General features: G+C 40.9%; 1 protein-coding gene across 8 annotated transcripts in view; it reads left to right on the forward strand.

Moving 5' to 3' along the window:
- Positions 1–25,857, forward strand: part of LOC138753873 (spectrin beta chain, non-erythrocytic 1-like) — a 264,090-nt gene that overhangs the window by 205,280 nt on the left and 32,953 nt on the right. For 7 of the 8 annotated variants that reach the window (XM_069917405.1, XM_069917410.1, XM_069917403.1 and 4 more), the window contains one exon: positions 2,682–2,760. In XM_069917405.1, the coding sequence (XP_069773506.1) occupies positions 2,682–2,760 (79 nt within the window). Of the gene's footprint in view, positions 1–2,681; positions 2,761–22,558; positions 22,639–25,857 lie in introns of all 8 variants that reach the window. The other variant, XM_069917411.1, reaches the window with a different exon arrangement.

Consider the following 25,857-nt stretch of genomic DNA (forward strand, 5'->3'; position numbering starts at 1 on the left):
TGGGAAAAGCCTGCTTGCATTCACTCATAATTTTGTACACCTTGATCAAATTTCCCCTCATTCTTGGACTCTTCGGGAATGAAGCCGTAAACCAGTTAACCCAGTTCCCAGCAACATTCCTTGTAAATCTCCTTTCAATCTTATTGATGTCTTTCCGATAGTTATGTGACCAAAACTACACATAATGCTCCAAATCTGGCTTTGCCAATGCCACGTGCCAAGCAACATGTGTCCAATGCCTTCAATGGCTGCAGTAGCTAATGATGTGCTGAGGGAGACTTGAGGTCAACTGATTGGGCACTGCACCAAAGATAAGGTGCTCCATTGGAGACCATGTTCAGTTTGGAATATGGGAGGGTCAGGGAAGTGGAGGTGGAGGAGGGTTGCAGACCAATGAAGCTTGGAAAGAGAAGAAGGGAGGCTTGGGTCTAGCAGCTGTTGGAGGGGATCACAAGCACTTTACAACAAAGGAAGGAATCAGTTGAATAGAAGGGAGAGGAGAAATAGATTCAATGGGCAGTCTAAGAATTACTGGAGTCACTTTGCAAGCCAGATGACATTCATAGGTATAAATAGTCAGACTTTCAGGTCTGGATCCTTAATCAGACGCAGAACATTGACTGGCCATTTCTATGCGTGGACGCTGTCTGATCTGCTGAGTTCCTCCAGTTAGTCTTCATCTGCAGCTTTTGTGTTTTTTTAAGGATTCAATGGGATTTAGTGGGGAGGCATCATGGGTCAGAGGCTGGAACTTTGCTGATCATGGCATTAATGTACAGAGGATGGACTGGAGAGTTGAATATGGGAATCATTGAACTGGAGGGTGTATGTCTGAAGGTTGATTGTGATTAATAAACTTGCCTGGTTGGTCTCTGCCCTTGATACTAAACTGGCAAGTCCATAATATCTTGAGAGTGTCCAACACTTAATTCCCTTGGACAACATGGCCCACTCCATTGCAGGGTTCTAAATGAGCATTGCATATGGTATTACCTGGACAACTTGCAGAAATTGCAGGAGTGCAGTTCACATATTTAGCATATTAGTTTTCCAGAGTGATGTAATATGGCCAGGAAATGGTCTTTATTTTGTTTCACCCCAAATAAAAATCCACCAATTTTTGGTTGAATAACAATGAATAAAGCAATTGAATTCTGAAGCAGCGTCTTAAAAAAGCAGCCTCTATCCTCAAGGACCCCCCACCACCCATCACTTCACTCTGCTACCATTGGGGAAAAGGTACAGGAGCCTAAAGGTGAATACTCAGTGGCACAAGGACAGCTTCTTCCCCGCTGCCATCAGATTCCTGAATGATCAATGAACCACAGACACTGCCTTACGTTTCGAACACCACTATTTTTATTTTATTTTTTATAGTAATGTTGTAAGGTGGTTATAATATGAATGTTTGCCCTGTAATGCTGCCACAGAACACCAAATTTCATGCCTTGTTCATGACAATAAATCCTGATTCTGATTCTGAATTCCTTGGCTTATCAGTCAATCCACTTGTCTGCCTTCAGCTCCATGTTGTGGCATTCAGCTCTGCCTTAATTTGTCACCTTCACTGCACACTCTCTGAATTAATTGTACATAAAATAATCAAGACACAAATGATATGTTAGGAATAGTTTGATGACACCAGGGAAATTATAAAATTGAAAACATATATTGATAATTCAGGCAATAGATGATGGATGAACCGTCGATTATATGTGAGAGCCGAACATAGACAGGATGGGGGAAGGAGCACATGAAATGGCAGTTCACATCAGTCTATGCCAACTCCAACAGCGTCTAGCTCCCCTTCACAGCTGTTCAAGATCAGATCAGATGTGTGAATGACACCAGGCAGAGGAACATATGCCCCAGGAAAATTGATCTGCTATAGCCTCTACTTAGCCTGTAAAGCAATTGAGTGTATATTGATTAACAAATCGAGTCTTCAATTCAGTGGACACTGATAATTGACTGTCCAAATCAGAATATCCAGTTCCATAAAACCAGAGGAGCCATTTAGCTCATTGAATCGGCTACAGCATTCAAGTCATGGCTGATGTTTTCTTTCTCTCAACCTCATTCTCCTGCCTTCACTCCATAACCTTTGACAACCTTACTCCTCAAGAACCTATCAACCTCCACTTCAAATATCCCCAAAGACTTGGCCTCCGCTGCCGTCGGTGGCGGTCACTTCCTCAGGTTTGCCACCCTCTGGCTGAAGGTACCTCCTCTCATCTCCACGCCGAAGGGACATCCTTTTATTCTGAGCTGAGCTATGCTAAGTGCTCATGTGATGATCACTGAGGTCTCCTTATCCTCTATTGATGGCATTCGGCAGGAGGGTTGAGCAAATGAGGCTCAAAGAATTATTGGGGGCCCTTTCCATCCAGTATATTTGGCATATGACCATCAGGAAGGAGGTGCAGGACCGTCAAAATTAGGACTGCCAGGTTGGGAAATGGATTCTTCCCACAGGCTGTGAGATTGATGAACAGTTTTCGGTAACTAAGTATATATGTGATTATAATATGCTGTGTATGTGTGTGCACTGTGGTCCAGAGAGTTGCAGTTTCATCTGGTTGTAGTCAAATGGTAATAAACTTGATCTTGAACTTGAATATTTTCTCTGCAGAGTATAAACGCAGAGAATAGAAATGACGGTGTTTTCTCCTTTCCCTCAGGATCGAGAAAGAAGGGTGGAAGATCAAAGTCCAGGAAGCAGTAGAAATAACTCCTCATGTAACAGAAGAACCATTACTGGTCAGTTACCAATCTAAATTTTGTCATAGTTCCAATCGTTTCAGGTCAACCTAGAGTGCCAACCATCACCCTTTCTCAATTCGTTTCCTCTTCTTCTGGTGGTTTGTCTGATTTCTTTTTTAATGCTTTACCTACTTGCCCTTAGATTCTAAAGTGTTTAAAAAAGGTGATGACATGGCAGAGAGACAAATAAAGAGGGGAAAGAAACAAAAATGAATTAGGCACACAATCTGACAGAACAGGAATTAGTCTTGAATGGGAGCAAAAGCCCTTGGCATTGTATTAACTGCCCATGATGTCATCATTCATACCATAACCATTGAAGTCTTCTGTGAAAAAACGAGATAGCGTTTCTCCGGACCATGGAGCTAAATTACATCAGAATTTTTTTTTAAAAATTAACAGATATCACTTATAAAAATCATGTGACATATGCTAGCCCTGTGCCCCCCCTCCCCCCCCCCCCCCACCGGAGTTCAGAAGCCTCACAGCTTGTAGGGAAAATACTGTTTCGCCATCTGGTAGTGAGTGCCCGAATGCTTTAGTACCTCTTCCTGGGTGGCAGGAGCAAGAATCGATTGCAGGAGGGGTGTGTGTAGTCCTTCACAATGTGGCCGACACTGGCTATTTGCACTGAAATTGTAGCTATGATGAAGATTGAAGATGCGCTCCAAAATGTATAAGCCCATCTGTAAAATGTATCGTCGTGGGAGGGTAACTTCAAACAGCTTCAGCCAAATCCATGCACCCCTATTAATTTTTCAAATTTAGACAGACAGCACGGTGACAGGCCATTTCGGCCCACACATCCCTGCCGCCCAATTTACACCCAATCAATCTACAGTCCCCAGTAAGTTTAGAACGGTGGGATGAAACCAGAACCCCTGGGGAAAACCCTTGCAGACACAGAGAGAACATACAAAATTCCTTACAGACAGTGTGACATTCGAACTCGGTCCCAATCGCTGGCACTGCCACTGCATTGCACTATCCGCCACGCCAACCATGCCACACGATCCATTTTTTTCCATCTCAACAAAAGATGCACATGAGAATGCACTATGGTGATAAAATGGAGGATTAGTTTAACACAATGGTCACTGAGCCCCTGTGGGTTGCTCTCTGCGGATATTTATTTTCTCTGTTGATTTCCCTTATTTATCTGTTTACTTTTCTTGCAATAATGGCAGGGAGATGATCTCCTACCAGCTGACCACTATTCGCTCAGCTTTAACCATAGCCCAGGAATGTGGGAGAAGAGCCCACTGTGAATCCCTTCAGTTGTTCCCCACTTTTTCTACAAAGAAGGTTATTTGACACCAGCCCTTGTTTACACTTGCTATTACACGTCACTAGTCACAGGTGTGACCCCACACCTTTATTTCCCTGTCTTACAATGCATTTTGCCTCTATTGTCCCAGCTTGCAGAATGTTCCTTGGATGAGTTCCTAATTTAGTTTAAAAAAACACACAAATGCTGGAGAAACTCAGCTGGTCAAACAGCGCCTTTATGTAGCAAAGGTGAAGATACGTCACCAACGTTTCGGGCTCTCCTCAGGAAGTTTTGTGGGATTCTTTCTCACTGCACCCAAGCTCTATGACCATGTAGTCACCCAGACTCGATTCCACAGCCACGTTGCCTTCCTCTCTACTTTGCCTCCACCACCAGCTCGTGCCTCGTGGGTTCCAGCTGCGATTCCAGGCCTCTCAGTTTGGCACCCGCCAGGACCTCGGGTACTCACACCACACTGACCGCTGCCGTCTCCGCTTCTCCCACCACCCTCACTCGATGCGTAGATACTAGCGGCAATTCGCCCTCTTACTGCCGAAGCTCTGGACCTCGCTGGCTATGGCCTGCAGCGGACCCCTCCTGTATTATGTCTGCAAGGGCTCAAGCCCGAAATGTTGGTGACATATCTTTACCTTTGCTACGTAAAGGCGCTGTTTGACCTGCTGACTTTCTCCAGCATTTGTGTGTTTTTTTTCACTTAACCACAGTGTCAACGGAATCCTGTGTTTTACCTCCTAATTTAGTTTGTTCATTATTGAATTAAGACTGACTTTGTGACTATATTTTGCTAATCTCTGAATGAAAATTGCGATTGAGCAGCATGGTTCGTGTAGTGGCGAGTGTAACGCTATACACACCAGCAACCTGGGTTCAAATCAGCTGTTGCTTATAAGCAGTTTGTACATTCTCCCCATCTCTGCGTGAGTTTCCTCCAGGCACCTGTTTCCTCCCACCTTCCAAAGATGTATAAGGTTTATAGGGGAATTGGCCACAATCAGATGTAGTTGGGCAGCACAGGGTCATAAGCTGGAAAGGCCTGATTCGGTAATTTACAAGAACTGCTGGGAGAAGTACTTGGTGGTGACGCCCTGTCCATTAGCCGGCAGCAGAGTCTCAGTGACCATTGTGGCTGCCCTCCCAGGACAAGACTGGCTTTCACATCGTTATTCCGATGTGCTGATCCCTGAACTGTCAAATTTTACATTTCATTAATGTGACAAGGAAGGTCAGGAAGTTACCGCAACTCAGTATAATTGTCCTATATATTTTTTTTATATAAAGAATGCTAATTATAGAACAGGAAATTCACCCAAAGGATAGATTAACGGATTAGAATTGGAAATCGGCATGGATATTACATAGAAATTGGCATTCATGGAAGATGACCATTTAAACCAGTGGTTCTCAATCTTTTTCTTTCCGCTCACATACCACTTTAAGTAATCCCTATGCCATAAGTGCTCTGTGATTCGTAAGGGATTGCTTAAGGTGGTGTGTGGGTAGAAAGAAAAAGTTTGAAAACCAGGGATGTAAGAGAGTTTAAGTTATGTTTTTGCAATTTTCCTTTTGAATAATTCACCTAGGAAGTATTCTGCAATGCTCATCGCCTTTTTTAATTCAAAATTGACTATGTCTATAAACTGGAGATCAAATTTGTTAATTTGTGACGAATTGTGGAGGTGAAAAGTTGATTAAAGTTGCAGTATTGATTTTTCCAGGGTTTGGAACAGAAAACCTTGCACTGATCTTCAATGCCTTTATTGTTTTATTCAATTATATACTTGAAGTATCACAATGGTGGTGACCTGCTTTGAGATGTTACTTCAAATCTGGGCCAAATGCAAGGGTTCCTGACTTTGATAAATGGGGACCTTGATAAATGTCAAGTCCCTTCTGGCTGCTATGTGTGTGGGGCATATTTGTTAGTTCTGTTGATTTTCTGTCCAAATCAATCAACCAACTAATTCAGAGCAGCCAGAGAAGGTTCCCATTATCACTCTGAGGTTGTTTTGATTGAAATGTCATTGATTAAGGAGATGGGGAAATTATACTGCAGCTTTGAAGGTTTCTTGAGTCCAAGAAGTATTTTTTTTCTTCTTCTTCTGTAAAACTTGTCTGTGGGATATTTCCATTAATGCAACTGATTAGTGATTCCTGGAAGCAACCACGGGAGGTTGTTCTGTTCCAAAACTGATGTTGACCAATGGTTCAGGCGGATGAAATGCTTCTGATAAGATGCCAAAGCTGTTTATTGGATTAGTAGGTCCAAGAAGATGTGTGATATCATGATCACCGACTGACACTCACTCAAAATCTATTGCGCACTGTGGTGGAATTGTCTTTATACTTCGCAATAAGATTTGTGGATGGGATCTAAGTTCCCATTGAATCAATACCCTTTGGTTTCCTCCTCTCAGTCTGCCTTGCTTTGTCTTGCATAACAGTCCCTTGACCTGGGATGGCTTTTGCTCCAGATTAACCAAGTAACATCGTCTTTGCTGACTGTGCTTGCATTTTTGTGAAGAAGGCAAGGTACCTGACTAAGCCTAGGGGCTGGTTAGGGCATACAGAACAAGTGCAGTCGTTGTTGGAACAGGAATACTGCAGGTATTTGGAGCAATCAATGACAGTCATGTTGTTACTTCTATTCATTATTGTCAGCCATGAGGTCCAGACCTATCTCAGTCAGACAAAGCTAATTGTGGAATCCACCATGCTACCGTTTTTGTATTTGCCTTAAGGATTGTCAGGGAGTGCTCTCACTCTTTTACACCATCCTTTTGAATGTATGAGATGCGTAATTCTGGCTTTGTGAGAAATTGGTCACTAATACATAGCGCATGGGGGCACAGTGTTCAACTCGGCCCAAGATCAGCAATGCCCACTCCAGTAGCGGTGAGTGCCACCCTATTACAGCACAAGTGACCCATGTTCAAATCTGCCACTAACTGCAAGGAGTTTGTATGTGTGAGTCTTCTCTGGGTCCTCCCAAAATATGCACTGTTAGAAAGTTAATTGATCATATGGGTGTACTTGGGCAGCATGGGCTCATGGGCCGGGAGCCCCCGTTACCGTGCTGAACCTCCAAATTAAAAGGGACCCAGTATTGGAGCATTGATTCCACACTCTCCCCAAAGTCTGCAGGATCAGTTAATATGTCTCTGTATTTGGGGAAAGGGAAGGGATGGAGCAATATGCTGGGATGGGGACCCATGTTTTTTGGATGTTCTCTGTTTTGAAATCTGTGAAAGCCTAATGCAAAATGAGGGCAGAATCATGTTGATGGTTCAGCTCTTACACTGCAGAGGGGAGGGCTTCCTTTACAAAAGAGTCGTGGGTATTCTTCAAATATTCCTCTGCCTGTTTTCCATAACACAGCAGAAAGAGTCCCTAAACCCTGTTTTAATAGAAAAACCTGCACAGATATTTACATCCACTTCTCTCACAAAAATTCATCTTCAATCAATGGAAAACCATCTGCCATTTCACGTACTCGCTTCAAAAGAACTTCCTTGATGACACATTTTCAAATTAAGTCATCTTAGGCCGAAGAGCAAGTTTTAAGCAGTAACAGGATTCAAAGTGCACAAAATCATGAGGGGAATGGATTGGGTGAATGGTGGGGGAGGGGGGGGGGGGGAGGGAGAATAAACAGGAACCTGAAGTTTAACTTTATTACACAGAGGGTGGTGTGTGTATTGAACAGGCCACTTGAGGAGGTGGTTGAGGCAGGTGCTATTGCAATGTTTAAGAAAAGTATTGGATATGATGGGTTTAGAGGGTTATGGGCAGGTGGGGCTAGTGTGGATGGGACACTTTGGCTGGTGTGAGTAAGTTGGGTTGAAGGGCTTGTTTCCATATTACAAATGTCCATGACCAGGGTGCCCAGTATCAGGAATGTGAGCTGGGGCTGTTTTGTCTCCCAGAATTTACTCCATGTCAGCAGCCCCCAAGCCCCCAGTCCAATGGAAATAACAACCAGTCGCTGGGTTTAAGAGGAAGTTCAGGTGACAGGAGAACAGCAGAAGTCAAGCTTACTGACAGTGAAATAATTGAGAAATAGCTTCTGGAGGTTTGATAAAGAGATTTGCTTTTGTGCGTGTGTGTGCATATGTATGTGCATGGATGTACGTGTGTACATGTATGCGTTTGTGTGCACGTGCACGTGCAAGTGGATCTTTTCACTCCATCCCAGAGGTCCACTTGTCATCACCTCCAATGTGCATCACTTTTAAGAGAGGTGCATGAAGCATTCTCGACCTCTTGTCGATGGCTTCTTTCACTCTCACCATGTTAATCACCAAGGATTGTTGAGCAGCGTTCCCTACCTGCAGAAACTTGCCTGCATCTTACAACGCTGGCATGGAAGCTGTGATCCAAGCTGTTGGGTTCACATCAGGCCTGATGTCAGTTCTGTCTGGGGTCATGCAGGATGACATCATCACCCCAATATCTTCATCAGTTTTTGCAATGATGCACAACTGGAGCTAATGGGCAAGGCATGTGGGAAAATTGCTAAACCTAAGCTTCAGACCTATGACCTCGGTCATCAAGCCTCAATCTATATATGCTTGTTCATGGACCATTCAATTGATCATTAATCCATATATGGACATATGTGAAGTACCATCAGCAAAGCAGAGGTCATAAACCAGCCTGCATCTGCGGAACAACACACCCCGGACATTAAAGATCTGTGATGAGTCCTGCAACTAGTGGACCACTTCCCAAAACACAGGAGCCACCTCTCAATGGAAGCAGGTGTCATTGATGAAATTTAGCATTGTGCCAACTGAGGAAAGCAGTGCCTGAAGAATCACCCAGGTGCAAAATCTCCTGGTTCTTCCAAGCAGTAGAGATGCCTCTCTCCCAGTTTGCTTCTGAGAAATAGATGACCTTCAGCAGGCACCTCCGAGTGCTGGAGAGGTACCACAATATTGTCCCTGCAAAATCTTCCTGGTGGGATGGGATAGGAAAACCAGTGTCAACATCCTGTCCCTGATCAACATCCCCAGCATCATCAGGTCTGATGGGCCGGCAACTCCTGAAGTAGACACTCTATTCTGACCTTGTTATGGAAAGAAATTACCGGATGTACAGAAGAATCAATGTTCTCAAAGGACCCGATATCTCTTCAAGATGAAGAAGGAGGAGGAAGGATGGCATTGAGAATCTTGTTTCATTCATTGGATACCCAACTGAAACACTGGAAAGCATGCACTGAAATGACCCACGTATCCACCTCACCTGCTCTACCTGTGCCAGAGTCTGCGGATCCTACATTGGCTTCAGAATCCACATACTGAACTTGATATGAGATTAAGGGGGTAGGGATAAGCTGGGCTCTGAAGAATCTAGTACCACTTCCACGGCCAAAGAAGAAAGTAAAAATAATACTTTGGCTTCTTTCAGTCCTTGTTCTGTCTTCAGCTGCAATGCCTCTCTTCGAGCCCAGAGTTAAAATGGCAGTTGGAGCATGTTAATTTAATACAGTCTATAGAACTGAAGGAGGATTGGTGTCTTTGCAACCTCCCAGACAGAGGGATCGATCCAGGACATTGGCAGGTCTCAATTCCAATGATCTACCCAGGCAACTTCCACGGAGCAGGTCAAGTTGAAATAGATCGGCGCCTTTCTTGCATCGTCTGTTCACAAAATGGCTGTTGATCTTTCAGTTGCGCTAAACTATGTTTAGAGGCTGTCATGTGGCATGCCTTTCATATCCAAGTCCGTGTGAACCACTGATGAAGGTTGATTTCAGTCGCCATATGGAAACTACCCGTGTAAGTGGAATGGTATGTACTATCTGTGAAAATTGATGGCGGCTTGTGTGACTGGAGTGTCCTTACAGCAGTCAGTTGCTAAAATCCTGAATCAGTTAATGGGAATTTCCAGTGAGGGGTCCATGAAAAGGAACTTGATCAAACTACCTGTTGAAAATATGAGGATGTGTGCCCAAAATGTATCCCATGGTTTGTAGCAATATATAATTGTCAATAGAACCAAATTTCAGAAGTAGAGTAGAATGCGTAGCCTCTACCATAATGTGTGTGTACTCCACAGGTGTGTATTTTTAGCAATTGAATCCCTGCTGATATCCTCAGTGCACATTTTCCCTGATGACTGTTTGACAGCGCAAAGGCACAGAAGCCAAGTCTTGGCTTCACCTGTGTCCATACAGGTGTAATCCAGCACCTGTGTCAATTCAGGTGTAATCCAGCACCCGTGTCCATACAGATGTCATCCAGGGAGTCACTGAATAATAGCTGTAGCGAGCATTTTGTTCTCCCAGGGGCAATGTGCCTTGGGTTGAATCAACTTATTCATGCCTTAACTTCCATATGCACAGCTGTCCGTCACAGCTTCACCAAGGGTTTACCACACAAAAACAGGCCATCCTGCCAGTGTTTATGCTCTCATTCTCAAAGTTAAATACTGCAATAGAAAAGTCCTTGTCTAAGAGCTCTCCGTAATTCACTGGATTGGAAAGGTTTTAGCAAGTTTGCTAAAATGGAAGAGGCAAATGAAATACATGAAGGAAGTTTAATCTTTTTTTTCAATTTACAGTAAGATCAATTTCAGCACCAATGATTTCTTGGCTATCTTTTTGTCACATTTCTCCATTATTATCAACATTAGGTTTCATCTACTCATAACAGATAAGTAAAATCCCTGTTCTCCAGAATCCAAGCAACCAGCAAAAGAATTGCTGAAAATAAATAGGTAAAAAAAGGTATAAAAGTGTAAAATCGGCTGTCAGTTCACCAATCCACGCAGCACGCAATCTCAAGCAACTGACAACTGGCATTTACCAATCCCCATTGGTGCTGGATACTAGGGGTTTTGGAGCAGTGATTCAATTCAACCTTTCTGCATAAGTTAATGTGAGATGGGGAACTTTTATGGGACTAAACTGAGTTTTGGATTCAAATGATAATTTTCAACTCCCATTGCATCCTGTCACCCCTAGTTTACAACAAGAGTGACACCATTCAGTCGCCTTCCTCTCCAATAAATCTTTTATTTACATATAAAACCTCTTATCATTATCAATCTATCTAATTAGCAATGCAATAAAACTGTTATAAAATTATTATGAACTAATAAATATTCTTGGCAAAACTATAAGCTTGCTATTATTGTTTTAAAAGTCCTGAGGGAAAATATCTTGGCCAAAATTAAAATACATCAACCTGTAGATGGCAGTAGTGTAGCCTTACTGTGACATTGACCCAAAGGGACATCAGTTTTATTTTAAATGCGTCCTGCAGCCAACAAGTCCAATAGATAGACAGGGAATTAGTTGGAGGGAGATTGAGGTGTGATTTTTAAAAAGCAAAAACCTTTCATTTGTTTCACAATCAATCACATTTAAAAGAAATATTTCAAGGAGCAGGCACTTCAATGAAGCATCCATCCTTTTACTTCGATTAACATCAGTCTATTACTACCGGGTGGAATTGCACAGTGGGACAACGTAGGCAATACTTGCAGCTTGAAAGCCTAACGTTAAGGTGAACATTTACAATTTGTAGTTGTAACTTGTTACTAAGACCTGTGGCCGTCAACTTTGGTGTCACCAAAATGACGACTGTGTGATTTAACCTCTTCTCCTTTTCTTATCACCTTGTTGGTGCTCTCTCGTACTTGTCCTTTGTCTTTCATTTCTTAATCTCAAAAAAATGATTGATTTGATTAATTATAGATTATTAATGAATTATTTTACCCCCACTACACCCCCCCCCCCCCAACCGACTCTGAATGGGAGAAGAACAGAAATTCCTCCCAGGTAGTCAAAACACTAATGTGAGCTTTGGTTTGCACAGCTTTTGTTTAACCCAACACAAGACTATACTGTTGACTGCATTGCAGACTGGAAACTAAGGGTAGAAACCTGTCCAGATAACCACTTGACACCCGTTTCTTGCTTTTAACTGTTGTAATAAAAACAAAACCATTGATGCTGAAAAGCTGAAATATAATCAGAAAGTGCTGGAAATATACTCAGCAGGACAGATGGCAAATGAGGAATTAGAAGCAGAATTACAATTTCGGGACAACGACTTTCCATCCGAACAAGGCCATTCGCCTTATTTATTAACCCTGTTTCTCTGGTCGCAGATGCTGCCTGACAAGTTGAGTTTCCGGCATTTTCTGTTGTTATTTTTGTCCGCCTGAGTTCCAGTTACGCACGCAATCACACTGTTCAATTATCTTGTAATGCTTAGGATTTATTATTCATCCTGCTGTGTGTGTAACATTTTTATTTTGGTGTTTTCTCCCCCAAATGCTTTTTTTTTTCCTTCCAGTGTGACACATGTATTTACAATCCAGACACAGTGTTCTCTTAAATGATTTTCCTGTTCATATTTCTCCCCCCCCCCCCCCCCCCCCCCAAAGCCTTTCAATAAAAGTCTTGGTTCTTCACTTGTTTCTGCTAGAAATGTGTTTACTTTTGCTGACTTTCTTTTTATTTTCTCCTGCTGCTCAAACATGCTTCTGTCACCTGCCACCTCCTTCCATTTACGTTGGCCTAGTTCACGTTTTATCCACAGTTACGCAGCGTGATAATTCTAAAAGCAAAAGAAACCAATAGAAAGGCAATGATTAAAAGCTGCCAATCAAGCAAATCCCACTCTAAGTGCTGAATTTAATATAGTTTGTGCAATCGTCATATCTGCCAGGGCTCCATTGGTCTTGCTCTGTCAGAGGTGTCCATTTCACCTGTTGACCACCGTATCTATGGACATCAAAAAGGGGTAAGATCAAACTTGGAACAGCAATGCTTGTGCCCAAATAGTTATTGCATTCACTTCATTAAGTTATACTTGGCTGTAATGAACACACAATGTGTTCACCTTATATGCTTTTTGTGAATAGAAGCTGTGTTTTGCAAAACAGGCAACATCATGCATTGTGTGACCCAGATTATTAATGGTAAAATGCAGGGTCCCTTTTTAAAAGCTTAATTAAAAAGCTAATGGCAGTGAAACTACCAGAGGGCTGTGAAAGCCCATCTGATTCATCAATGTCCTTCAGGGACAGAAATCTCCCATCCTTATCCAGCGATACAGCACAGAAACAGACCCTTCTGCCCACCATACTCATGCTGATCCTCAAGTACCTATCCATACTAATGCTATTTACCAGCACTTGATCCATACCATTTGGTGTGTTGGTAATTTAAATCTGGATTCTTAAATGTCATGGTGTACCCTCAGCCACTCAGGCAACGTGGGAGAGATTCCAGCTACGCACTTGAGTGATCCCATCTGAACCTCATACTCTTTATCTTCCACTCAAATTTTACCTATCTCTGCTACCTATTTTCACCATCCCTGCTCCCACGGGATTGTAACTCATGTCCTTGGATTAGATTCCCAGAGTTTTGCCTTTTTAGGCCAGTAACTAACCTCTCCTTGCAGCTGGAGTTAAACAAGAAGGCTTGCAGATGATGGGGTCGAGGGTAATGCGCACATATGCTGTAGAAACTCAACGAGTCACACAGTGCCCAAAGGAAGCAAAGGTTAACCAATTTTCTGGGCTTGGGCCCTTCACAAGCAGGCACCCGAATATAAAGGTGGAAGGAGGAGGAGAGGAGAGCAGGGAGGAAGGGGCAAGGCCTTCTCTGTCTGGATATGGCCTCATGCACTGACAAACTGTGGCCACCCGTAAATTGGTGGAATAATTTCGTTGTTCCATCTTGGAAGTCTCCAAGCATTAATATCGACCTCCAATTTCTGTTACTCCCCTCCCCCCCATTCCTTTCTCTTTCCCTACTCCTCTGTCTCCTTTCCTCCAGCTCCCCACCCCCTTCTCCTATCAGAAATCTATCCTCTTCCCCCATCACTTCTCAGTTTTTTTTCTTCTAGCCCCCCACTTGTTGGCTGTGTTCATCCTTTCTACTCCCTCCTCTCCTTTAAAACTAATGTCAGCAGAGCAAATGGACACCATCAAACTGGAAACTAATCAAAATAGAAATTCCCACTTTATGAATGTTACAAGAAGCAAAACCTTTCACTCATAATGTCCAGAATAGCCTCAACTTTCCAACCCTGACTCATCCTTGGGTCCCTTATCCATTGCAACAAAATTGGTGTGTAATCTATCAACACCTCTCTTCGGAATCGTTTATGCAGAGGAAATAGTTGGCCAACAATCTATGATTGCTGGAGAAGCAATGAGTTTGAACTATGACAGCTTAGGAAATGAAGCCACACCAGGCAGCAATGTTGGAACAGGATGCTTCAGGAACATGTTTTGACACATTTAACAGATAATTTTAATTTGTATTAAAAGCACGGTAACAGGCCATTTCAGCCCATGAGTCCGTGCCACCTAATTTACACCCAATTAACATACATCCCCTCCCCCCACCGTAGTTTTTGAACAGTAGGAGGGAACTGGAGCCTCCAGGGGAAAACCCATGTAAGACACAGGGAGAACGTACAAAGACCTTATAAACGGCGCGGGATTCGAACCCCGGTCCCGATCGCTGGCGCTGTAACAGCATTGCACTTACCGTGCAACCCCAAATAATGTCTGATCTTAGCTTTGGTCCATTTAACCGGTTAGTTCCACACTTGCTATCCCTCGCCGAGAAAAAGAACTCAACTTGTGTCTTGAAAATATTAATTGATCACGCATCCATAGCTCTTAGAGTTCCAAAGTTTCAGCCCCTCTTGTGCGACAAAGTGTTTCCAGATTTCAATGCTGAATAAATTATTCTAATTTTTAATCTTCGATATTAAAGGTTTAAGAGATCAGGGTTTCCTAAGTATTAGAAATCCAGGTGTCCCGATTTAAAATGTCAATCTGTTGTTCAAAAATGATTACGAGAAAATCTTCCTCTTGCATCAACTAGGTGTGTTCATTTTGATGTAGCATTTGCCTAGAGGGTTTTAACATTGAGTGTGGCCATCAACCTACCCTAATCCCCAGACCAAACTGCAGAAGTATGGCCAGTGTTCACTGGTCTTCAGAGCTCAGGAAAGAAGATCACACCCAATGATGTCTGAAACTGTCACACTCCCAGAAGAAGACATGCTGGAACACCTTGCCTTTGAGCTAGCAGAGGCGCCTGAAGTTGAAAGAAGCCTACCATGCAGCAAACATGGTAAGTTTTCAATATGAGTGAAGTTGCCAACTATATTTTAACTGAATAAAAGGCAGGAGAGGATAGGGCAAAGCAAGACATTTAGGGCTCAGGGAAGGAGAAAAGAGTAAGGCGCAATACGAGATCTTCGTTATTCACCAACGAGAAGGAAGTGAGATCAGGGAGTGGAATGCTGATACCCTGAGGCACATTGATATCAAGAAGGATGAGATATTGGACTCTGAAGAATGTAAAAGTAGATAAGTCCCCAGAGCATGATAGGATTGATCCCAGCTCATTGAGAAAGGCACGGCTGGGGCCGTGACAGAGATCTTTGCATGCTCCTTACCTGCAGGAAGGACTGGAAAATGCCATTGTTGTTCCTACTGCATGTTTAAAAAGGACTTTAGAGAAAATCTAGAAAATTATAGGCCAATGGCGCTTACATGACTGGTGTGGAAATTATTGGGGAGGGTTCTCAGGGATATGATCTGCTCACACCTTGAAAAGCAAACACTTACAAGGGGCAATCAGGGTTTTGTGTAGGGGAGGTCATTTCTTACAAACATAATTGTGTTTTTTGAGGAGTGCCAAAGCTGATAGATGAGGTTAGGCCAGTAAATGTTGCCTGTGCTGAGTTTAAGGAAGCTTTCAACAAGGTCTCTCACTGTAGGCTGATTCAGAAGATCAAGACAGATGGGATCCATTGGTAGATTGGATACAAAATTGGCTCAGCTAGAGTAGACACAGGGTAGTGGTGGAGGAGTGTTATTCTGACTGGAGGTCTGTGATCTGTTGTGATCCACAGGGATCAGTGCTAGCACCTCTGTTGTTTGTGAGGATTATATTGTTAAATATAATACAATATGGTAACAGGCCCAAATACACCTATGTAACCAATTAACCTACTAACCCCATATGCATTTAGAATGTGAAAGGAAATCGGAGCACCCAGAGGACATCATGTATATGATTTGGACACGAGTGTAGGTAGACAGATTTGTAAGTTTGCAGACTCCACAAAAATTGTGGATAGCGAGGACAATTAACATGGGATTTGGTTTGATATGGACCAGCTGGAAATGTGGATGGAGAGATGGTGGGTGGAACTTAATCTGGACAAGTGTTAGATTTTGCACTGAGGGATGTTAACTGTAAGAGAAAATTAAACAGTAAATGGCAAGACCAGGTCCAGGTACAAAACTTCAAAGTGGCAACAGAAGTAGACAGAGTGGCAAAGAAAGGGGTGGACATAGGTTGGGGTGTTGAGTATATTGAGCTGAATAGAACTTTGGTCATAGTTGAAATATTGTGTGTCATTTTGGTCATTCAGCAAGAATGTGGAGCAGTGCAGATGAAGTTCACCAAGATGTTTCTTGGATTGGCGAGCATTAGCTATAGGAGAGGTTGGTCAAACATGGATGGTTTCCTCTGGAGTGTCGAAGGCTGAGGAACTACTGATAGAAGGTTATTGAATTATGAGAAGCACAAGTTGTACATCTGTGTCAGTGTTTTTCACAGGAAGGAATGCTTAAATATTATGACAAACCAATTGTCCTGGTCGACCCATTGTTTCCTTGTGATCCTACCCCACCGAACTGATATCTGCTTTTCTCCCACTTGGTCCAGTCCTTCCCTACCTCAATTCTTTACATTCCCTCCATCACTTCCAGTTCCCTGAATTTAACTGGCTTACTTTCACCATGGATACCCCATTGCTATGTACCACCATTCTCATACAGGAAGCCTCAAAGCATTTTGTTTCTTTGTGGGCAATAGAACTAACCAGCCCCCCCCCCCCACCCCAGCACCACCCTCCTTTGGCTGGCAGATCTTGTCCTCACCCTCAATAAATTCACATTTGACTCCTCTCACTTTCTCCAAGTCAAAGCGGTAGCCATGGGGACCCATATGGATCTCAGCCCTTTTGTTGGCATTGTGGAGCAGTCCATGCTACAAACTTACAACAGCAAGGCTCCTCAACTCTTCCTCGCTTCAATGATGGTTGCATTGGGGCTGCCTCATATACCAATGATGAGCTCATTGACTTTATCTCCCTTTGCTGCCAACTTCCAGCCCAACCTCAAAATCACTTCATCCATCTCTAACAGTACTTTCCCCTTTCTTGATCTCTCTGTCTCCATCTCGGGGCCTACCCCTGTGACTGCAGGAAGTGCCTGCACCTTCTCCCCTACCACTATTCGGGGGGCCCTGTTCAGGTGAAGCAGCACTTCATGTGAATCTGCAGGTATCATCCCGCTGTGGTCTCCTCACCATCAGTGAGACTGGACGCAGACTGGAAGATGGCTTTGCTGAGCAGCTTCTCTCTGTCCACTGCAGTAGCGGAGATTTCCCAGTGAAAGCCCTGTTCAATTACCATGACCACATGTCTGGAAGCGGTCTCATGCACTGCCAGTGCCACGCACATATTGGAGGAACAACTCCTCCTATTCTGTCTGGGCACTCTCCAACTAGATGGTAATAACAAATTGTTCAGTTTCTGTTAGCTCTCCTCCCGGCCCATCCCCTTCTCTCCCTTTCTCTAGCCCTTTGTCTCCTTTCTTCCACTGTGCACTTCCCTTGCTCTTTCCTCCCTTCTCCCCTAGCCTTTCCATTCAGGTGCCCGCCTGCATTTTGCTCACACCTTGAAGAAGGGCCTTAGGCCTGTAACAAGTCCAGATGACCTGTAAACCCAGCAAGAATAGACATGCACCACAACAAAGGATTATTTAAACAAAAGTTGTTTTTAATTATCTTTGAACATGAAAGTAGAATCAAACTTTAACTTATCTCTATTGACTCACTTAACCTCCTTCTAAATTTAAGTGCATGTGTGTGTAATGTGTGTGTAAGTTCAGCAAAGTTCTTTAGTTAACAGTCCAATCTCACTGGTTGCAGGCAATTCTTGTACTGTGCACAGAAGTTAACATTAACAAAGTTCACCAGGCTTTGGTGCTTAACAGGCAAATGGTTACCGCTCAGAAAGGTTCTTGTTGGTTTTCAGAGAGAGAGTTTTTCTTGTTCCAGGATATCCACCACTGATTCCTTTTTAATCAGCCACTCCAATGTCTTGCTGATTAAAAACTCTTCAGGGTTCTCCAGATGATAACCTCTTTCTTTCAGGTCACCAGAGAGTTCCTTTCTATTTCTCCTATTTTAAGGGAAACACCCGACAGCCAGTCCTCTCCTTTGACCAGGCCGTCTTCCAAAGCTTGCCAGCTTATCCCTCTGGAACCAATATCTGTGTCTCTCTCCTCTCTCTCTCTCTTACTCTCTTTCTCTCTCTCTCTCTCTCTCTCTCTCTCTCTCTCTCTCTTACTCTCTCCTCTCTGAGCAAAACCTGCTTTTTTCTGCTCTCTGCCTGCAAAGATCACATGACCTTCGAGACAGTAAATGTTCTTTTCCAGACAAAGCTGCTACTGCCCGTTGTTACATTTGTTGCCTTTTGCAAATGGCAGTCCATCATGAGTCTGAGCATCTTGCAAAAGCTTCTGCAAAAAGTCATTGTTTTAAAGTGTTTGTGTGTGACCTGCTCTAACAAACATTTCCCAATTTATCTCCCAAACACCTCTATATACTCTGTCACAGACCCAAAACTTTGGTTATACATCTTTGCTTCCAATGGACGCTGCGAGACCTGCTGAGTTCATCCAGCAATGTTGTGTTTTTTACTATAATCACAGTGTCAGCAGACTTTTCGTGGTTCACTTGAAAATTAGAGGACAGGTGAGAGGGGAAAAGTTTAAAGGAGATTTACAAGGCTAGTTTTTTTAACACAAAGAGTGGTCTGCCAGGGGAAACGAGGAAGCAAATACGCTTCAACATTTAAGAGGAATTTAGAGGGGAATAGAGGGATCTCAATCATGTGCAGGCAGACTGGATTAGTAGTTTAATTTGGCATCATGATGGGAGAAATCATCAGGGATCATTCAACGCACCTACCACTCTTTGTGTTAAAAAAAACTAGCCTTGTAAATCTCCTTTAAACTTTTCCCCTCTCACCTGTTTTCAAGTGAACCTGTTCTTAAGCTCTGTAGAGGACAGGAGATGTGTTGCTCACACTGTGTGGAACATTGGACTACGTTTGTTTGCAGTAATAGGGGAGAAAGAAAACTGACAACTTCAGGAGAAATTGGACAAAATTTTCTTTCCTCGAGCTAAAAATCCTAATTAAGAAAAAGTGATATTAAATATGCGTATTTCGTTGGTAGAGATAATTCTGAGGGGTAAGAAATGGCATTAACACATTGAATGCACATGAAACTGAATTTGTTTTGAATGTTCCTAGCATTAAGTACTCTTGAAAAATATCTTTCATCTATACTCGTACTTTCAGTTAAAGTTGAAACCTATTTCCAGTTTGACATTTGCAGTCATATCCTTAGCGAATCCTCCCTCACCAAATGTTTCAATCACTCTAAAGTGTGCGTGTGAGCAGGCCACTAATTAGACTCGACACAGGGACGGGAAATACTGTCGGTCGGAATGATGGTGGATTTTAATCTCGTTGACTTTGTTTTGTCCTGGCGAGGAATTTGGAATTGGTGTTGGGAAGGAAGGGGTGGGAAACAAGCCACCATCGGACAGAAAGTTGAAAAGCAGGCGTCTAGAATGTATTTTATTTGTCCACTGAGGATGTGAGGTTTCTGGTCTGCCACAGTTCAGACTGAAGCTGCACTCGAATAATCCACAATGGTTTGGAATACGTAGGTTGCTGTTGATTTAGGATCCAGAACTCGTTGAGTTTACTGAATTCTATGATTCTTTTTAAATGGATTTGGGCAGGAAGAAACAAACCACTGCATTTTACTTGGACAAAGTATTCAATTTAATATCCTCTTACATTGCCAAACTTCCTTCCAATGGGAATCCAAGTCCAAAACATAAAAACAAAGGAACAATTATGATGTGGGAAACAACATGAGCGCAAATACATTCCAACAAAAGGACAACAAACAAAGATTGAGCAAACTGAGAATTGAACCCCTATTTCTTGGTTTGTATTATCTGAGAAGAGGAGGAAAGCCCCTATAGGAACAGTGACTGCTATTTCTCCCACCCTATTTTTGGAACAGTGCCATTGTTTGCTGATGTTCCAGAAACACTGAAATCAAGCAGCTCACAGAATTTTGGTCGGGCCGTTTTCAAACATCTGCTTCAACTTTCTCAGTTATTTAATGTTACGCCTCTAACCAGCAACAACTGAAGACGCAATTCAAAAGGGTTAAATTTTAACTTTACGTTTATTAATGTGACTATTAACAATATAACGCTTTAACCCACTTAACCCCACTATAAGTAACTATAACAAATATACAAATATCCTTTCCTCATAAACAGAGTGTATGTAAACAAACAAAACCCAGACCATTCCAGTCTGTGCCCAATATTCAACAAGAGAAAAATCCCCAGGTCAGTCAGTCAAGCCAGTCCAAAAACACAGTCCACAGAATTCAATCCCAAAGCTCGATGTCCAAATTCAGTTCCCCCAACTGAATAACAAAAGGACATCGTATTGAATGCTGGAGAGAGAAAAAAACTGATGTTGAGTTGCCGTAAGCTTATGAAGCCTTTTTCAAGGTTTCCTTACATGACTTCCCTTGGTCCTCAAATTGTGGCTTGTTTTAACCCTTCATTATCTTATGAGGCATGTGCCTTTCACACAGCTTTCCAGTTGCCTTTCCGACTGCCATTCTGAACGTTCCATTCTCTCTCTCTCTCTCTCTCTCTCTCTCTCTCTTTCTCTGCACAGCTCGACCCAGCTGCACCACAAGTCACACAGAGTTCCCAGCAGAATTCCATCCTTTATAAGAACATGATGTCAGTTCACAGTCCCAAAGGTCAGTCCATGGCTCACAGTAGCACATGCTCTAACTGAGCAAGCATTTGTGTGTGGCACTGCCTATGGTCACTCAGACTGAATGGAGCGCCAAGGGAGCCTTGTTCACTCAATTCCACATGCATGACAGCTGCGCCAATGAAATTAAAGAAAAGGTGCCTCACTATTTATGACAAGGCCACTAAGTTGGAAATCAGCCTTTGAAGAAAGCGACAAAGGAAATGAGCACAATGATCGGACTTGGATGAGAGCAGCTGGAGCTCAAAGTTCAAACTTCAAATTTATTGTCAGAGTGTGGACATGACATCACGTAACATTCCAGCGTGGGATGATTTGGTAGGAGCATTGCAGCAAGGAACTTTACCCTTCACTTTGTTAGTGTACCTGCCTTTATTCACTCCACACTGTATTCCGGATTTCAACTATCCTCTGGGTGAAAAAAAATAATCTTCCTCAAATCCTCTTGAAAGTTCTGACCCCTTACCTTAAATCGATGCCCTAGTCCTTAGATAACCCCTGCAAAGGGGAAACATTTCTACACTTCCCACCATGTACATGTAGAGTCATGGAGTCATAGACTGTGGACACGGGCCCCATTTTGGTTACAACCCTGCATCAGGGACTTGTTTGGCATAGTTGTTGGAATATATTTTACTATTGTGAACATTAGCACACCTTAGAGATGTTTGGTTCTTTGTGATGAGATTGCGCGGAATGAAATGTTTAAGGCTATATGAAATAATTGCAGAATTATTTGTATGGACAATAGGCAATAGCCCGGATTGCAACAGAAAATAGTTGCACCTTTGATGCAAAGAGATTATCCTTCCTCCAAACCACTCGACATGGTTAGTGACGCTATTACAGACTCAGCAACTCGGGTTTGAACCTGCCACTCTCTGTAAAGAGTTTGTACCTTCTCCCTGTGACTTGTCTAGGTTTTCCCTGGGTGCTCCCACCCTCCCCTAAGTACAGAGTCGATAGATTAATAACACTTTCTTGGCACAATTTTGACCACATTTCCTCTTGAATTCACATTTTTGATTTGTATAAATCTTTTTTCCTCATAGGTTCTTGTAATTTTATATTCATATTAGTAATAAATTTCTTAATCATAAATGTATCTGTTATTATATCTTCAAATTAACTTTGCTTTAGAAGCCTCAAATCTGTTCCCAATTTCTTTTTTAAAATACAATTTTAACTCTAATATGCAAATATTGTATTATTTTGAATATTATATTTATCTTTTAATTGTTCAAAAGTTAAAAAAGAGTGATCCTAAGAAACAATCCTTTATTCTCTGTAAACCAACTATCAAATAAAAAACTATTTTAAGTAAAAGGAAGAAACTGATTTTGTTTTAACAACATTTTTGGTCATTGATCATTTCTAAGTCCTCTCTTCATATGAATTCCATTCCTATTTTAAATATATGTTTTAAACTATTGTCTCCTTAGTCCCTTTAAACAACTCACTATTCCATTGATATAAAATTTGTTGTGGGATAGATTCTCCCATGTTATTCATTTCATTCTGAACCCAAGCTGTTTTTTCACCCATTTGATAATAGGAGGACAAGATTCTCAATTGGACTGCTTTAAAATAATTCTTAAAATTTGATACAATTCACCCATCCTATTAGCATTATTGGTAAGTCATTCCATCTTCTCGTCTTCTTCTATCTTTTTTAATAATGGTAAATAACTTATTTATATTTATATTAATTTTTATTCCTAAATATTTAATTGCATAATTTTGCCACTTAAATGTTGTCAATCTTTTACACTGAGAATAATCCATATCCACCAGGCCATCACCTCACTTTTATCACTATTAACTTTATAACCCAATACTGATCCTATTCTTTTAATCTCTCATTCAACTTGTTTAATGTTATTTCTAGTCTCATTAAATATTCTATAACATCATTTGCAAATAGGCTAATTTTATGTTCTTTATTACCTACTTCAAATCCCTTAATTTCTCTATCAGTTCTAATTATTTCTGCTAATGGTTCAATTGCTAATGCATATAGAAAGGGTGATAATGGGCAACATTGTCTTCAAGACATTTCTAACAAAAAAGGTTTTGATATTTGTTTATTTGTAGTCACTTTTGCTTTTGGCTAGCCATATAATGCCTTTATCCAATTTATAAAAGTATTTGGGATTCCAAAAGCATTAAGTATTTCAAGTAAAAAGTCCCATTCCAACCTGTCAAATGCTTTCTCTGCATCTAGCACTACAGCCACCGCTGAGATCTTTCTATTTTGCACTATATTTACCAAACTTAAAAAAATTAACCTTATTACCTGCTGCTCTTCTATTTTTAATAAAACCAGTTTTATCCATATTTATTAATTTTGGTAAAAATTCAACTAACTTATTAGCTAATAATTTTGATAAGATTTTATAATCAGTATTCAATAATGATATAGATCTATATGAAGAAGGTTGTAAGCAATATTTTCTTTTATTTGGAATTACTGTTATTAACATTGTTTTAAATGATTCTGGCAAATCATGCATCTCTTTCATTTAGTCTAATACCTCCATTAATACAGGTATTAATAACTCCTTAAAGTCTTTATAAAACTCATGGAAAACCACCCTCACCCAGTGCTTTATTATTCTGTAATGACATCAGGGTCTCATAAACTTTTATCTCAGAATAATTATTGCACAATCTTAGCTTTTTTTAGCACAAGCAATTTAACTTGTCTCAAATACTCTTTTATTTTTGTTATCTTTCAAGGATCCTGAATGATAAAATTATCATTTATTTCCTGTGGTTTATAAGAAATCTGGCCTGTAGGTTTTTTAATTGCAGTTATTGTTCTAGAAATTTGTACTATTTTTAATTGCCAAGCTAAGACTTTATGCACCCTTTCACCCAACTCATAGTATTTTTGTCGCGATCTCATTATATCTCTTTGCATTCTATGTCTATATTGTATTAAATCTTAATTTCATAGACTCTAACAGTTTTCTCTTCTCCTCATCTTTTTGCACTTGTATTTCCTTCTCTAATTTCATTATTTCTTTGTCCAATGTATACTTTCATATATTCTTTCTTTACTTTTGAAGTATAACTTATTATTTGACCTCTTAAATATGCCTTCATAGAATCCCATATTGTAAACTTACTTGTTACTGAATCTTTATTAGTTTCAAGAAAAGGTTTTATCTATTGTCTCATATAATCACAACATTCTTTTTTCTTCAATAATCCTGTATTTAACCTCCATCTATAGTCTATCCTCTTCTCTTCTTCCAATAAAATTGACAAAATTAATGGTGAATGATCCAATAAAACTCATGCTTTATATTCCACCCTTTATACTCTATGTTGAAATCATGTAGAAATTAGAAACACATCTATTCATAAATATGTTTTGTGTCAAAATGAATAAAAGGAATAATCCCTTTCATTTGGATGAATTCTTCTCCAAGTGTCCACTAGATCCATATCTTTCATTAAATTTATTACTATTTTTGCCACATCATTTTTCATCATTTTATCCCATGATTTTATCCCATTTTAGGGTCTAAAGCAAAATTAAAATCTCCCCCTAATATTACTTTTCCCTTGGCATTCATTAATTGCATAAAAATATCTTGTATAAATTTACCATCATCTACATTTGGTGCCTACACATTCATTAAAGTCCATTGTTCTGAGTAAATCTAACAATTTACCATAACCTGTCTTCCAGCTACATCTATACAAGTATCTAATAATTTTTACTGGTAATTTTTTGTTTATCAGTATTGCTATACCTCTGGCCTGAGAATTAAATGATGATGCTGTTACAGTTCCTACCCAGTTTCTTTTCAATCATTTATGTTCTTTTTCTGTTAAATGTGTTTCTGTAAAAAGGGTATGTCTACTTTGGTTTTTTTCATAGATAAATAATATTTTTTCCGCTTTATTTTGTTCTGTATCCCATTAACGTTAATACTAATAAAATTCAACTTTTCAGCCATCAGCGCTTCCACTAAATTTATTAACCATCCATCTTTCCACTCCCATTCATCTCACATTTAAAACACAAATAATATTTTTCATAATATAATTATTATGAAAAGGAAAGGAAATAGAAAAAGATAGACCCCGCCACCAAAGGCGTACATTATTAATAATACATCCTTACACCCTGATCTATAGGAGATGTGGTCAAAACCACATCTTCTTTCATGACTCCGCAGAAGCCGTGCTCATACTCCCAAATGACTCCCCCGAAATATTATACTGTCTCTTATTGCCTCAGATCCAATCAATCTCTGCCAATTAGCAATTTTAACTTATTTATGGATGGATCTTCCAGGTAAGAACTTTGCTCCTTAATATTCTCTCCCTCTCTCACAAAACATATATTTATTTCCTTCCCTATATCATCAGCTGTAATCCTTTGGCATCATCTCTCACTTCGACCATCACTCCCTCTCAGGCAATGAATCTGCAAACAACTTTGTCTCATTGGGTTCCGTAAAAATTCGATTTTTACCTTCTGGAACAAAAACTTTCAATACTGCCGGGTACCTTAAAACAAAACCATAACCTTTCTTCCATAACACATCTTTTACAGCATTGAATTATTTTCTTTTTTTTCAAAAAATCAAAACTTATGTCAGGGTAAAATAAGATCTTATTTCCATTATAAATTAATGGTGATTGCCTTTCTTTTGCTTGCTTCGCCGCCAGTTCCAGGATTTTTTCTCTCACTTCATTATGGCCAGTATCGGACGTGGCTTTTGATCTGGATGCAGTTTTGGCTATAACTCCCTATGAGCTTCTTTCATTCTTAATGTCTCCTTGAAATTCGATTTCCCCCAAAGATTGCGGAATCCAACGTTGCAAAAACCTCTT

The sequence above is a fragment of the Narcine bancroftii genome, chromosome 2 (genome assembly GCF_036971445.1).
Source record: "Narcine bancroftii isolate sNarBan1 chromosome 2, sNarBan1.hap1, whole genome shotgun sequence".
Taxonomy (NCBI): Eukaryota; Metazoa; Chordata; class Chondrichthyes; order Torpediniformes; family Narcinidae; genus Narcine; species Narcine bancroftii.